We start from the raw sequence: 12,889 nt of genomic DNA on the forward strand, positions 1-12,889 counted from the left end.
CATGCCCCAAGGCCATTGCGAGTCAGTGGAATTTGGACCTTGGTTTATTCGGGCGAATTGAAATGCCAGCCCCAGGATAAGATTGTCAGAAGTCATTTTTGGAGAATGGGGCTCAAGGGTATTCATAAATGTTCTCCGGGGTGGGGGCGAGGTAGCGCTTTAAATAGAGAAGCTCCTAGAGCCACTCTAACTAAAGCACCATGGAGCATCTCATGTATCAGCATCCCTACACTTTAAAATGATGGCAGGGCCACTTTATCCAAAGCTTACTGAATAAGGTGCAGGAGGCTGCTGGAACATGGTAATTGGAATTACATCACATCAGAGCAGCCTTCCTGCTCCTGTATAAGCACCCTAAAAGTCCCATTGCCTTAGGGAGGGTTGAAAGTCTTACTTCTCCTCTTCTGTAACCCTGCAAAACAGAATGAGTATGCAGTATTTAAGATACACCGATTAGAGAGGGACATGCAAGTTTTGAGGCCCATCTAGATGTCTGTGCTAGAGGACTGTGTCCTAACCTTCTAGCATCTGAGTTGATAGCATGTATTGCGGGTGAATTCAAAATGATATCTGCTCAAGTTACCGAAGTGAGCTGCTGCCTTGTAAAGTTCAGCTTGTTTGAAAGATCAGGATTAAGAGACCAACATAAGAGCAAGAACACTGTCTTCTAGAGCAGACGTGGCTTGGGGTTATAAAAGGGTTGGAATGTCCTGTTGGGTAAAACACCCCAGGGCTAGGGTAGCTATTGACCTAGGCACCCTTGCCTGTGCAGATGTAGGGGTAGACTAGGAGCGGGAGTCAGTGTGCCGAGAAGCGAATTCTCATTTGCCTTCTAGTTTTTGAGGCTTTGACTTTGTTTTCAACCTTTTCTTCCCAACAATGATGAGAAGCTTTAATCTTCTTAAGTGAAAGATGAGAGTCTCAAGTAATCTCCAGTCCTTGGTAGTCAGAACATTGAGACACACACCATATATTGAGACTCCAGATAAAATTGCCAAGTGACAATGCTGCAGAATATATAAGGTCAACCCCTTAGACAGTGATACAGTAAGACAGAGGTCATTTGCTGTAATAAAAATCATCTGTATAACTTAATACATCTCTTTTTTTATCTTGCTGTCTTTTTTCAAGCATCTTCTCACAGCGTAACAGTTTCTCTTCCTTATTTTCCCAGATGAATACTGTCTTCCATTCCAACATCCAAGAGGGAATTAGACACTATTATGATGACCTGGACTTCAAGAACATTTTGGATTTTGTACAAGAGAAGGTTAGATTCATTGTGATTTGGGTTTACTTTTTTAAAAAAGACCAAAGTCTTAGAATGCTGTATTTGGATTTAGAACAGTAATTTGGTCTCAGTGATAGTTCAAGAAGAGCTACCTGGGTTTCATTAAAAAGCCACAAAATAATAAGGGGAAGGGATATTAATTGAAGAAGAAGTTACTGATTTCCCACTCTCCCCCTACCCCTTCTCCTAAGAATTGTCTCTCAAGACTATGAAACTGCAATTTCTGTGAACAAGAGAGAATTAAGATGTGGTTAACCTCTGTGCCGCATTCAAGCTGCAGTAGTTAGTTAGGATATAAGAAAACTTCCTGTCTTCTGGATTTCTTTTCTGTGTCCAGGGATGTCTCCTTTGGTCATTTCTTGTACTGCTTTCAATCCATTTTACTGTTTTTTGGTACGTCAGACCACTCCCACACAACCTTTTAAAGCTGGGAGTTATTCTGTTCAAACACCACTTTTGAGTCTAAACAGCCTTTATTTTCTTGTGAAATATGTTGCACCTAATTTACTTGATCAAGGGTTTTTATAGGGAGGGTTTGCATGCATGTGTGCCTGTGTGTGTATGCTCTGAGAGATTGCCTGGTTTTGAAGGTGTGTTTTGTTTCCAAGTGGATACGCTCTGCTAACTCCTCAGTGCTGTTTCATTTTTATCAGCTAAAATAGCTTTTCTAAAAAAAAAAGGGATCTGTTCTTTTCACTCAGCTTTGTGACTGTGGAAGATAATGTTCAGAAACAAAGCCGTACATGAGAAACCTACTTAAAAGCTGAGGTTTCCAAAGGTGGTGGGCACCACAGGTAAAACTGTAGTGACTTAATAACCCAAACCTTTTACCTCATTTAAACGTTCCAGCCTGCCTTTTTAGTAATGACCAAATTGAAGTGACAGCAACCATGTGGACTTATTAGGACACTTGGAACAGAGTACAGGCCAGGGACTAAGAGACCCCGATTCTGTTCTTTGCTGTTCCACTAGCCCTACCTGACAACTTTGGGCAAATCATTTCTTTCTGTATCTCCATTTTCCCCTCTGTGAAATGGAGAGGTTGGTACTGAGTTCCTTTGTAAAGCCCTTCCAGATCTACTGATGAAAGGGTCCTGTGTACATGTGGTGTAGTAACAGACTTTGCAAGTGCAATATTACACTTTCCTTCTCAGTGGACTTCAGTTAGAATAGCTTAATTGCCCTGTATTTCTTGGTTTGAATCCCACTTTGAATAGAATCTAAGCCTTTGTAGTCTATTTGTGTCATTGGCAAGCCCTTGCAGTCGAGCATGATTGTCTTCCATGTGTAACTTGGGTACGCGCAAGGGTGTGCCCTATCCTCAATCGGATGGGATGGGTAGGCAGGAGGGGGTGCTGTGAGAGGGATGCCGGAATTTAGGGTGGATCTGTTTTTCCTCTCGAGAGTTACCCCAGGCCCAAAGTTCTTAACTATATACAATGTATTTAGTTGCAAACATTTATATATATATAAAACTATTTAAAATAGATACAGGTACAGGTATACAAATATACATATAACAGTCTGTTAGCAAGACGAAGTCTGTCCCAGGGAGGGCACTCAGGTATGTACCTGTGCCCCAGACCCAGAAGAGGGGTGGATCCTGGGACAGTCAATCCAGCAACTCTGTACCACAAGTGGGTTAGCTAATAGAGACATCCTTACAGAGCCCATTATACAGAATTAATATAAGACCAACAATAGCAATAGATACCAACTATGAAGCATAACTGTACCAGATATTAGACGCATCCTATCTGGGTTCCAACCACTTGGTCCCTCCAAGGGTCCGCAGAACCCTCCCCAGTGTGTATTTGGGGTCTCCTCCCCTCCTACCCTGGGGAGTGGAGGGTTTGTGGGGCCTTCTCCCCTGCCCACTCCTTCTAGGGTCCCTCGCCTGGGGACACCTCCCCTGTGGGACCTGGTTTCCCAGTAACTCACAGTCCTTCCACTCGAGCTGTCGATCTGGCCTCTGGGTCCCTACACCATCTCAGAGCTTCTGGAGCCGTCAGCCTCGAGCTGGGGGCCCTTCCCTCTAGACACTGTGCCCTGCACTGGGCACCCTGGGAGCTCCTATGAGAGGCGAGCCTTCACTGACTCTGGTTCCCCGGCCTCACGCCAGGGGTCTTTCCCTTTCCCAGGAACTGCTCTGGGCACCGGGGCTCTTTTAGTTCAATGCTGCACCACACTGTGGGGCTCCAGCTATCTGGTCTAAAGCTGGGGGGGCTAACTTGAGCAGCTCCGAGCTGCTGTTAGTGTCGACTCTCTTTGCACCTGTGCATAGTGTGGGGCCCGAGCAGCCTCAAGCCGCCCCCAGGGCCGGCCCCCCGTGCACTGATCCACACACTGCTCCACCCAGCCACTTGCCGGGTTCGCAGGCTTGAGCTACCTCAAGCGGCACCCAGAGCCTGGGCGCCGTGTGCTGATCTGCGCACCGTTGAGGGTCAGGCAGGGTCCCGATGGTGGTCTCTCTGGAGCTCCTCTCTACTTGCCGCCCCTTGTCGTGTGACCCCTGTGCAGCTCACGTCACTACTTTTATTCCCTCAGGGGGCTCCACCCCCTGAAGTCCAGTGGACCTGCAGTTTACAGGTCCCAATTAGGTCCGGGCTCTCCTCACCCCCGACCTTTGGGGAAGGGGCAGCGCCAGCTCCTCTCAACTTTTCCCCGATTGGTGTTTGGGCTCCACCAATTGGAATTAAGTATTCTCGGCCCAAGACGCAGTGGGGGCTCAAGCGGGTGAGTCCGCCACAGATGATTGCTTTATCTGTGGGTCCGAAGATGACTGATGAGGCCGATCCAGGATTGACAGACTTTGTTGCAACTCGGGCACGTTTCCCTGTGGAGGGCGTGGCTCTGGAGTCAGGATTTGCTCCGCGGCATGCTGTTTCTGCTGCTCCTGTGTTTCCATCTTCTGTGGTTGTTGTAAGGTTTCAAAGTACGGAGATCCTTGCAGCAGACTCTTCCTCCATTTGGGGCAATCCTAGGTGATAGTCTCCCATGAGTGGATGTTGATGTTGCATTTTTTCAAGTTGGCCTTTAAGTTGTCCTTGAAGTGCTTCCTTTGCCCTCCTCTTGAGCATATGCCTTGACTGAGCTGGAAGAATAAAACTTGCTCCAGGAGTCTGGAGTCAGACCTCCAGATGTCTGACTTGTGTATGAGTTAAATAGCCCATACAGTGCTCAGAAACTAAATATTTTAGGTCACTGTCCACAATAAGAGGGATATAGTTTTTGGTGGCATACAGGGACATAAATAATTCTGCCTACATCGCTAGTCTCACAGAACCAAACTTGCAAGGTGGTATCTACCTCACGAAAAAGAAAGACTTCATGTTACATGCAATATCGTTTGTGCTGTGTGTTTTACACCTGCTATTCAAGCTTTAAATTGAATTAAAATATGCCTTCATATTCCCTGTCAAGCAGCCTTTGTCTTTTAACTGTTCTACCCACACGTAACTCCCCAGGCTCCTAATCTTAATCAAAGCCTCTCTCTTCAGGTACAGTAATAAGCCAAATGAACTGAATAAGCCATAAAATGATATGCTTTGTCATAAACACAAAGTTTCATTTATGTGCAAGTTAAAACCTTGAGTTTGAAGAGAGGCTGTTTTATGCTGTTTGCAGTAAGTTATGGTGTAAACTGTACTTTTCTCACCTGGTGTTTCAGGTGATGTTCTGCTGAAGAAGTGTGTTTTAAATGCACAGTGATGAAACATTGCAGGCACAAACTTTGGATCTTGGCAGAATGTGCGTCTTTTATGGTCTAGTTTGACTGCCAACATCCTCTCTATACTCAATTAATCTCCTAGCTGTTGAGTGCCAGATTGCTTAAGACAATTTTTTATTTAATTCTACAGGGGAAGGGGGGAAAAAAAAGACTGCAACTGGAATGGAGATTTCTCCTGTCTGAATTTGTAGTTGGATCATTCTTGTCAGGTTTTGTTGTCTTCTGCCATTTCTTTTGGCTAACATTGTGAATTTTTGTAAAGCATTGCTGTGTATGTCTCCTTTGATGTGGATGCATTTCATTAATAGGAAAGTTAAATGTCTGGGATTGCTTTGGGTAGGAGCGGATAAATGAGTGGCCTGTTGTTAGAATATTTTCTGAGTCTAGATACAGTGGCTGCTACTTAAAAAGCATCTATCTGCTTGCTGTTTCTCTACCAAAGAGCAACTTAATGTACCCGGAACGGATGAATTGCTTTAACATTAACTCCAGGAATAAATATTAAATTCTAAAAGGGTGGCCTCTGTCATAGGCAGACTTGTCACGTAGCTGTCATTTGCAAATGTTGTAGAGTCTGTAGCATGAGCACCCTAGCATAAGTTTAGATACTATGCAGAATTTGTGTCACTGTGTTTCCAGTTTAACAGAAAATATAGCTAATTACCATGGTTTGAAAGATAAAAACCATGTGTATGAAGCAAGAAATATATTATTTGTGTACTTAGGAGGCTGATGAAATGAAGTTCTTAGGCCCGGCTGTGAAAAGTGGTTTGGAAATTCCCTTTCAGGATCAGGCCTGAGAGACTGGAGACAGACTGGTTTTTTGGTGAGGAATGGGCCCCCACAGGGAGTTGGGTTTTGTTGTCTTTGATCGATTCTGGTGTGCAGTTTGTGGCGGTACTGGAGATAGTTGGCAGATTTTGTGTTTTGAGCTGTAGGAAGGTGTCTTCTGGTGATGAGGTTAGGTTAGCAAGGTTCGGTGCTTATTTGAATTTATAAACCATTTTCAGGATCGGACCTATGAGCTGCACTTCATCAGCCTCCTAGGGAGTAGCTACAGAAACTCATGGACTCAGTCTAGACAGTGGAGCTCTCACACACTGACTCCCCAGGTACCTCTCCACTTCTACCTGTGCTGCTACATCCCCCTTCCTCCCCCACCCCAGCCTGTCCCTCACCCCCTGACGCCTCCATTTCCACTTTCATTGACTGGCTTTCTTGCCTGCATTGCATGCCAGGCCAGCCTCTGGCTTCTTCAGTATTCCTTCCATCCAGGACCAGCACACACACAGACCAAATGCAGGTGCTTCCTCAGCCTGACAAAGGGTTTTTCAACCCGAAAGCTTGTTAAGATATATTTCTCTAACTATTCAGGGATTTTTTAATAATAAATATATAGACATAAAAACACAACATAACCCATCACACACCACAAGTAACACATCATTTATATATCTAAAACAACATCTCTGTTTCTTCCATTCAATTCTTTTATAAAAATTCTCATGTCATTAACCATAAGCCGCTTAGCTCCTTCAGACAATCAAGGAAAACCCCTCTCCATAAAATCAGAACACAAACCTTCACTGTCCCAGCTTTCTCTAACTATTCAGTTGTTCTGCTAAAAGATACCAGATTAGATTGACCCAAAGAACCTTGTCGGCCAGTGCCTTGTCCTTAGCCCAGCACGCCTAGCACCTGACCAGAAGGAGGCAGGGCCCTGGGCACATCTAACCCCAGGGCTGAGGCTGGCAGGGAGAGATCTCTGGCAGTTCCTAGAGAAGAACCTTGTGGAGAAAACACACACTCACGCTCACACAGTGAGGCCATGCCTTAACATGCATGCTGGAGAAGAAGCTCCTGCAGGAGAAGAGACAAGGGCTCTGCCACAGTTTGGCTGCCTGAGATGGTGCTGGTACTACTGTGCTAGTGCTGCTCACTAGGACTGGGCGAAGCTTCGGGTGATGATTTGGGCAGTCTCCGGTGGCTGCAGCAGGACAATGGCTCAAATCACCAAATGTAATTACTGTCCCCCGAATCAGCTGAATCTGAAGTGAGTACTAGCCACTTTGCACAAGCCTATTGTTCACTCACTAACTTATTTTATACCTCTTGTCAGTTAAAATAGTGGACCGGAATGAGGCTGTAGGGGAGGAGGAGACCTCTTTGGGGAACATTATTGTGTTATGTAGATGCCCCAGCGCCGGTGAGGAGGGTGCGCCTTAACACAGACACGGTCACCCATGTCACAAGTTTTACCTGTCAACAGCCTGAGGTGCAGTTTCCCAGAAACCCCTGTGCCTATCTCCTTGAAAGCTGACAGACTTCATGGCCTCAGAAGGGGCTACCATCTCTGCAAGTTTCATCCGAATAAGGCAAGAAATGTAAAAGTTATAGGCAGTTTTGTACTTCCCCAGTTTCGACAAAACGAAATGGAACAGCAGTTTCAAAATTAAATGAAACTCGAAACAAAACACTGTTCCCATCGAAACAGTGAAATGGAAGTCGAAACAGAATGGTGTTCCATTCACACAGCCTTAATAGTTACCTACCGTGAACTATCCCAAGACTCCCACTCCGCAGGAGCTTTTTCCCTTCCTTGGGTACTCAGTCTCCTTCTTCAGGGGAGGGTGATACTTTACCAACCAAAAGGCAATGGTCACTTTGGCATCAGTCATCTGCTGCTTTAGGTCCTATATTTGTGTTACTGGGAAGCCTCGCTCCACGCAGATGGACACACTCAAAAAATAAAACTCTCCTCAGAGTTTCATGCATATCTTACAATGGCCCAAGTTTTTTTTAATAGACATTACCATGATACATACACAACACCAATATCAGGCATCCCAACACATACCTCAAAGATGCTTCCACTCGCTCCAAACTCACTTGTGCAGCAGGCACACACCCAGCCTCAGGTGCAAGCCCTTCTTATAGGTGCTAATCATGCCACCTCAGCCAATCACTCTCTTGGCCAATCATTTTATCTGAGGTGCTGCCAATCTCTTATCAGTCGTCAGTTGTCCCAGTCAAACCTTTGATCACCTTGGCTCAGGCATCGAATATATAGTACGTGTACACTAGGTTTTTGGCCTGAACACTTAGTCATGGACATAGACTAAACTGTGCATGCTCAGGTGTCAAAACTAGGTCATTGCCTCATCATAGGTGAGGAGTTCATCTTCTCTGGAACCTTGTAATCCTTTTAACTTAGAGAGCAAGTGTGGCACTATGTTGATTTCTACTCCAATTAACTTCTGCGTAAAACTCCAAAACTTTTACATAGAAGTTAAGTAATGGAGTAAGACTACTAAACAGGCTGGGGGATGCACCACCTTGCAACCTAAAGTAGATGAAGCTTTCTTCAGACAACTAGCAAAAGTTTCCTGATCACAGACCCTGGTTCTCATGGGGGATTTCAATCACCCTGACATCTGCTGGGAGGGCAATACAGTGCACAGACAATGCAGGAAGTTTTTGGAGAGTGTTGGAGACAACTTTGTTGTGCAAGGGTTGGAGGTGCCAACTAGAGACCATGTTCTTTTGTTGCTCGCAAACAGGAAAGAATTGGTGGGGGATGTGGAAGTGGATGGCAAGTTGGGCAGCATTGACCATGAGATGATTGAGTTCAGGATCCTTACGAAAAGAAGGAGAGCAACAGAGTATGGACTCCCTCAGGGAACTGATGGGAAGGATCCCCTGGGAGGCCAGTCTGAGTGGAGAAGGGTGTCCAGGACAGCTGGTTGTATTTTAAAGAAACCTCCCTGAGGGTTCACAAACAGACCATCCCAATGCATAGGAAGAATAACAAATATGGCAGGCTTGGCTTAGCAGAGAGCTCTTCAGTGAGATTAAACACAAAAAAAGAAGGTTACAAGAAGTGGAAGGTTGGATGACTAGGGAAGAGTATAAGAACATTGCTCAGGCATGCAGAGATGAATTCAGGAAGGCCAAAGTGCAACTGGAATTGCAGCTAGCAAGACATATGAAGGGTAACAAGAAGGGTTTCTACAAGTATGTTAGGGATAGTGTGGGTCCCTTATTGAATGGGGAGACAACCTAGTGACAGATAATGAGGAAAAGGCTGAAGTGCTCAATGCCTTTTTTACCTCAGTCTTCACAGGCAAGGCCAGCTCCCAGACTACTGCACTGGGCAGCACAATTGGTGGAGGGGGTAAGCAGCCCTCAGTGGTGAAAGAACAAGTTAGGGACTATTTAGAAAAGCTGGATATGTGCAAGTCCTTGGGGCTGGATGCAGTGCATCTGAGTGTGCTGACAAGGTTGACTGATACGATTGCAGAGCTGCTGATCATTATCATTGAAAAACTGTGGCAATTGTGGAGGTCCCAGACAATTGAAAAAGGGAAAATATAGAGCTGATCTTTAGAAAAGGGAAAAAGGAGACTCCAGGGAACTACAGGCCAGTCAGCCTCACCTCAGTCCCTGGAAGAATCATGGAGCAGATCCTCAAGGAATCCATTTCTAAGCACCTGGAGGAGAAGAAAGTGATCAGGAATGGTCAGCATGGATTCACCAAGGGCAAGTCATGCCTGACCAACCCGACTGCCTTTCATGATGAGATAACTGGCTCTGCAGATGTGGGGAAAGCAACGGACATGATATACTTTGACTTTAGCATGGCTTTTGTTTTGGTCTCCCACAGCATTCTTGCAAGCAAGCTGAGGATGTATGAGTTGGATGAATGACTGTAAGGTGGATAGAAAGCTGGCTGGATTGTCAGGTTCAGTGGGTAGTGATCAATGGCTTAAGGTCTAGCCGGCAGCTGGCATCAAGTGGAGTACCCCAGGGGTCAGCCTTGAGGCCAGTTTTGTTTGCTATTTTCGTCAGTGATTTGGAAGATGGGATGGAATGCACCCTCAGCAAGTTCACAGGTGACACTAAGCTGGGGGGTGTAGATACACTGGAGGGTAGGGCTAGGATTCAAAGTGACCTAGAATAATTGGAGGATTGGGCCAAAAAAGATGTTATGAGGTTCAACAGGGACAAGTGGATGGAGGATGGGATTCACCTCCAAGGAGGAATATTCTGCACTGGTCCGGTCCTGCAGGGAGCAAACCAGGAAAGCCGAGGCTGCGACCGAACTCCAACTAGCTTCAAGTATCAAGGACAATAAAAAGTCCTTTTTCAGATACATGGGGAGCCAGAGGAAGAGCAAGGGCAACATTGGACCCCTGCTAAACCAGATGGGACATCTGACAACTGATGCCTAGGAAAAAGCTAACCTATTAAATGGGTACTTTGCGTCGGTCTTTCATCAGTCCCATGGGACGCTCATGCCCACTATAGGACCGGGATGTCCAGGTGAGGGAGATCCCCTGCCCTCCATCAGTGCTGACCTTGTGAAGGAAAAGTTTGAGAGGCTGGATACCTTGAAGTCAGCCGGCTTTGACAGTCTACACCCCAGAGTACTCAAGGAGCTGGCGAGCATCAAAGCCCAGCCTCTGGGATGGATCTTCAAGAACTCCTAGTGCTCTGGTGTACTGCCCAAAGACTGAAGAAGGCCAATGTGGTGCCCATCTTTAAGAAAGGGAGGAAAGTGGATCCAGCAAACTACAGGTCCATCAGCCTGACTTCTATCCCGGGGAAGATCTTAGAAAAGTTTATTAAAGAGGCCATCCTTAATGGACTGGCCAACACCAACATCCTGAGGGATAGCCAGCATGGGTTTGTTGCAGGTAGGTCTTGCTTGACCAATCTCATTTTCTTTTACAACCAGGTGACCTATCACCTGCGCAAGGGAGAAGAGATTGATGTCATATATATTTATTTCAAAAAAGCCTTCAATCTGGTATCCCATGATCACTTCTTGGTGAAACTGGCCAACTGTGGCCTTGGGTCCACCATGATCCGCTGGCTGGGAAACTGGCTCCGTGGTCGGACCCAGAAGGTGGCGGTTGATAAAAGTGCATGGTGCCCTGTGACTAGTGAGGTCCCCCAAGGCACTGTCCTTGGATCCATATTGTTCAATATCTTCATTAATGATGTGGACATTGGAGTCAGAAGCAGACTGGCAATATTATATTTCAGCACAGGAAAGAGTATGGCCAGCATGGCCACAAATGCCATGGCTTTGTGGAGCAGAACTGCAAGTCCGAAGGCTCTGCTATCTGGTAGTTTCTAAAAGTAATATCTGTCTAGACTTAGGACATCTGTGTCAGTGCTGTACTTGCTCGTTGGATAAATGACTGTCAGACACCTTTTCCCAAGTTCTAAATTCAAAATAGTCTAAAGCTCATTGGATCTTGTGATTAAGGCAAAAAGCTTGGAGATGGCATCTGGTTCTGCTTCAGACTGGGCAAACTTATAAAAAGCCTTTCAGGTCTGTTTAGACAATGATGCTAATTGTAGATACCAACCACTGTGTAGTACCTGCAGGGATCAGTTTTGCTCCTTGAGTGTTCAATTTTGGGATTCTTTTAATAAAAACAAACACACAAAAAACCTAATTTTAATTTCATTAAATAACGGCTAGATTTAAATGCTTATGCTGCTACTAAACCAAAAGGAAAGATTTGTCCCTTTCAGGTGAACTTTTAACTTTATGACCTCGGTGGGGGTGGTCCTTTTCTTCTTCTTTGATCATGAGTTTGAGTTTTATAATTATGCGAATTTGGTCTGTTGCTTTCAGCAGAAGAGATATAATATTATAAGGGAGAACAGGCAAATTACATTCCAGTTACTTCAAAGTGAAGACTGAAAGGACAACATATTTGTCTTTCCTTCCCCTTTCTTCATTTAAATTTTATTTTGATACATGGGGTTGTTGTGTTCTTGACCAAAGGAATTAATCAAACTGGGGAAAGAGATGTAATCTACCAAAGGTCTCACAATAGGGTAGAGACTCGAAATGGATTTTAATCTTTGAAAAGGTTGCACCAAAATTCACTAGGAGGATGCAATAATCCTGGCTGCTCTTTTTTCCAATACAAATGAGACATCCTGTTTCGGGTAGTTAAAAATACACTTGGAGAGGTCACAAATAATGCTTAACAAAGGTTAGCACAAACTTCTAGCCTTGAAACTAAACAGATTTGTTTGGGGGGAAGTTTCCAGATCCTAAATAAACAAAAGTATCCTGTACCATTCCTGTAATCTAACCACTTGGAGACACATGTGCAAGAATGCAAATGACACAACAGTTTTCCTTTCAAAGCTACTTGAGTAAAATACTCACCTAAATGTCTCTTCCTTCTTAGAAATAAAGAATCATCAATTTCTACAAAGTTCCTGTTAAGAATAAAGACAATAGCTACAAATTCTTTTCTTGTAACAAGGCATGTAACTGCACAAGAAAGCATTGCTAAATGTTGTTACACTTATTTTTACACACATTTATTATACTTATTTTTACACATATTTTTAGTGACCTGTTCTTACTAGTTAAGGAATAATATGCAATTACAGTACTTACGATAGTTGCTATTTTATACATGAATGAATAGTAATAGTGAATGTAATATCAAAGAGCTAGGATTAATCAGAAACCGTTCTTCTTTTTGTCGCTACTGTGTTTTTGCAGTTGTCTGGGGTAATGTCTAGAATAGTCTACTTGGAGTTAGGATCTTAGGCTAGCTACAGATGTTACACTTAACATGCGTTAAGGGTGCAGAAAGCTCTTTAAAGCTGTAACAGAAGAGAACAGTTGTTATAACGTTTAAAGCACTTTAAAAATCACAGATCCTGCTCTAAGAGCATCTTTATACATTCTCTGGGGTGGTGGGGGGGTGCACTTTAGTTAGAATGGCTCCAAGAGCTGCTCTAATTAAAATGCCCACAGCATCGTGTGTATTCAGCTTTAGTTAAAGCGTCCCTGCCACCATTTTGAAGTGCAGGGATGCTGAATATGC

General features: G+C 44.5%; 1 protein-coding gene across 1 annotated transcript in view; it reads left to right on the top strand.

Annotated features, from left to right (window-relative positions):
- LOC109317353 (tetraspanin-15-like) overlaps nucleotides 1–12,889 on the top strand; it is a 186,751-nt gene that overhangs the window by 88,884 nt on the left and 84,978 nt on the right. Inside the window, exon 4 of the mRNA XM_019545979.1 lies at nucleotides 1,175–1,270. Within this exon, the coding sequence (XP_019401524.1) occupies nucleotides 1,175–1,270 (96 nt within the window). The remainder of the gene's footprint in view (nucleotides 1–1,174; nucleotides 1,271–12,889) is intronic.

The sequence above is a fragment of the Crocodylus porosus genome, unplaced genomic scaffold (genome assembly GCF_001723895.1).
Source record: "Crocodylus porosus isolate Cpor-Errol unplaced genomic scaffold, CroPor_comp1, whole genome shotgun sequence".
Classification (NCBI taxonomy): Eukaryota; Metazoa; Chordata; order Crocodylia; family Crocodylidae; genus Crocodylus; species Crocodylus porosus.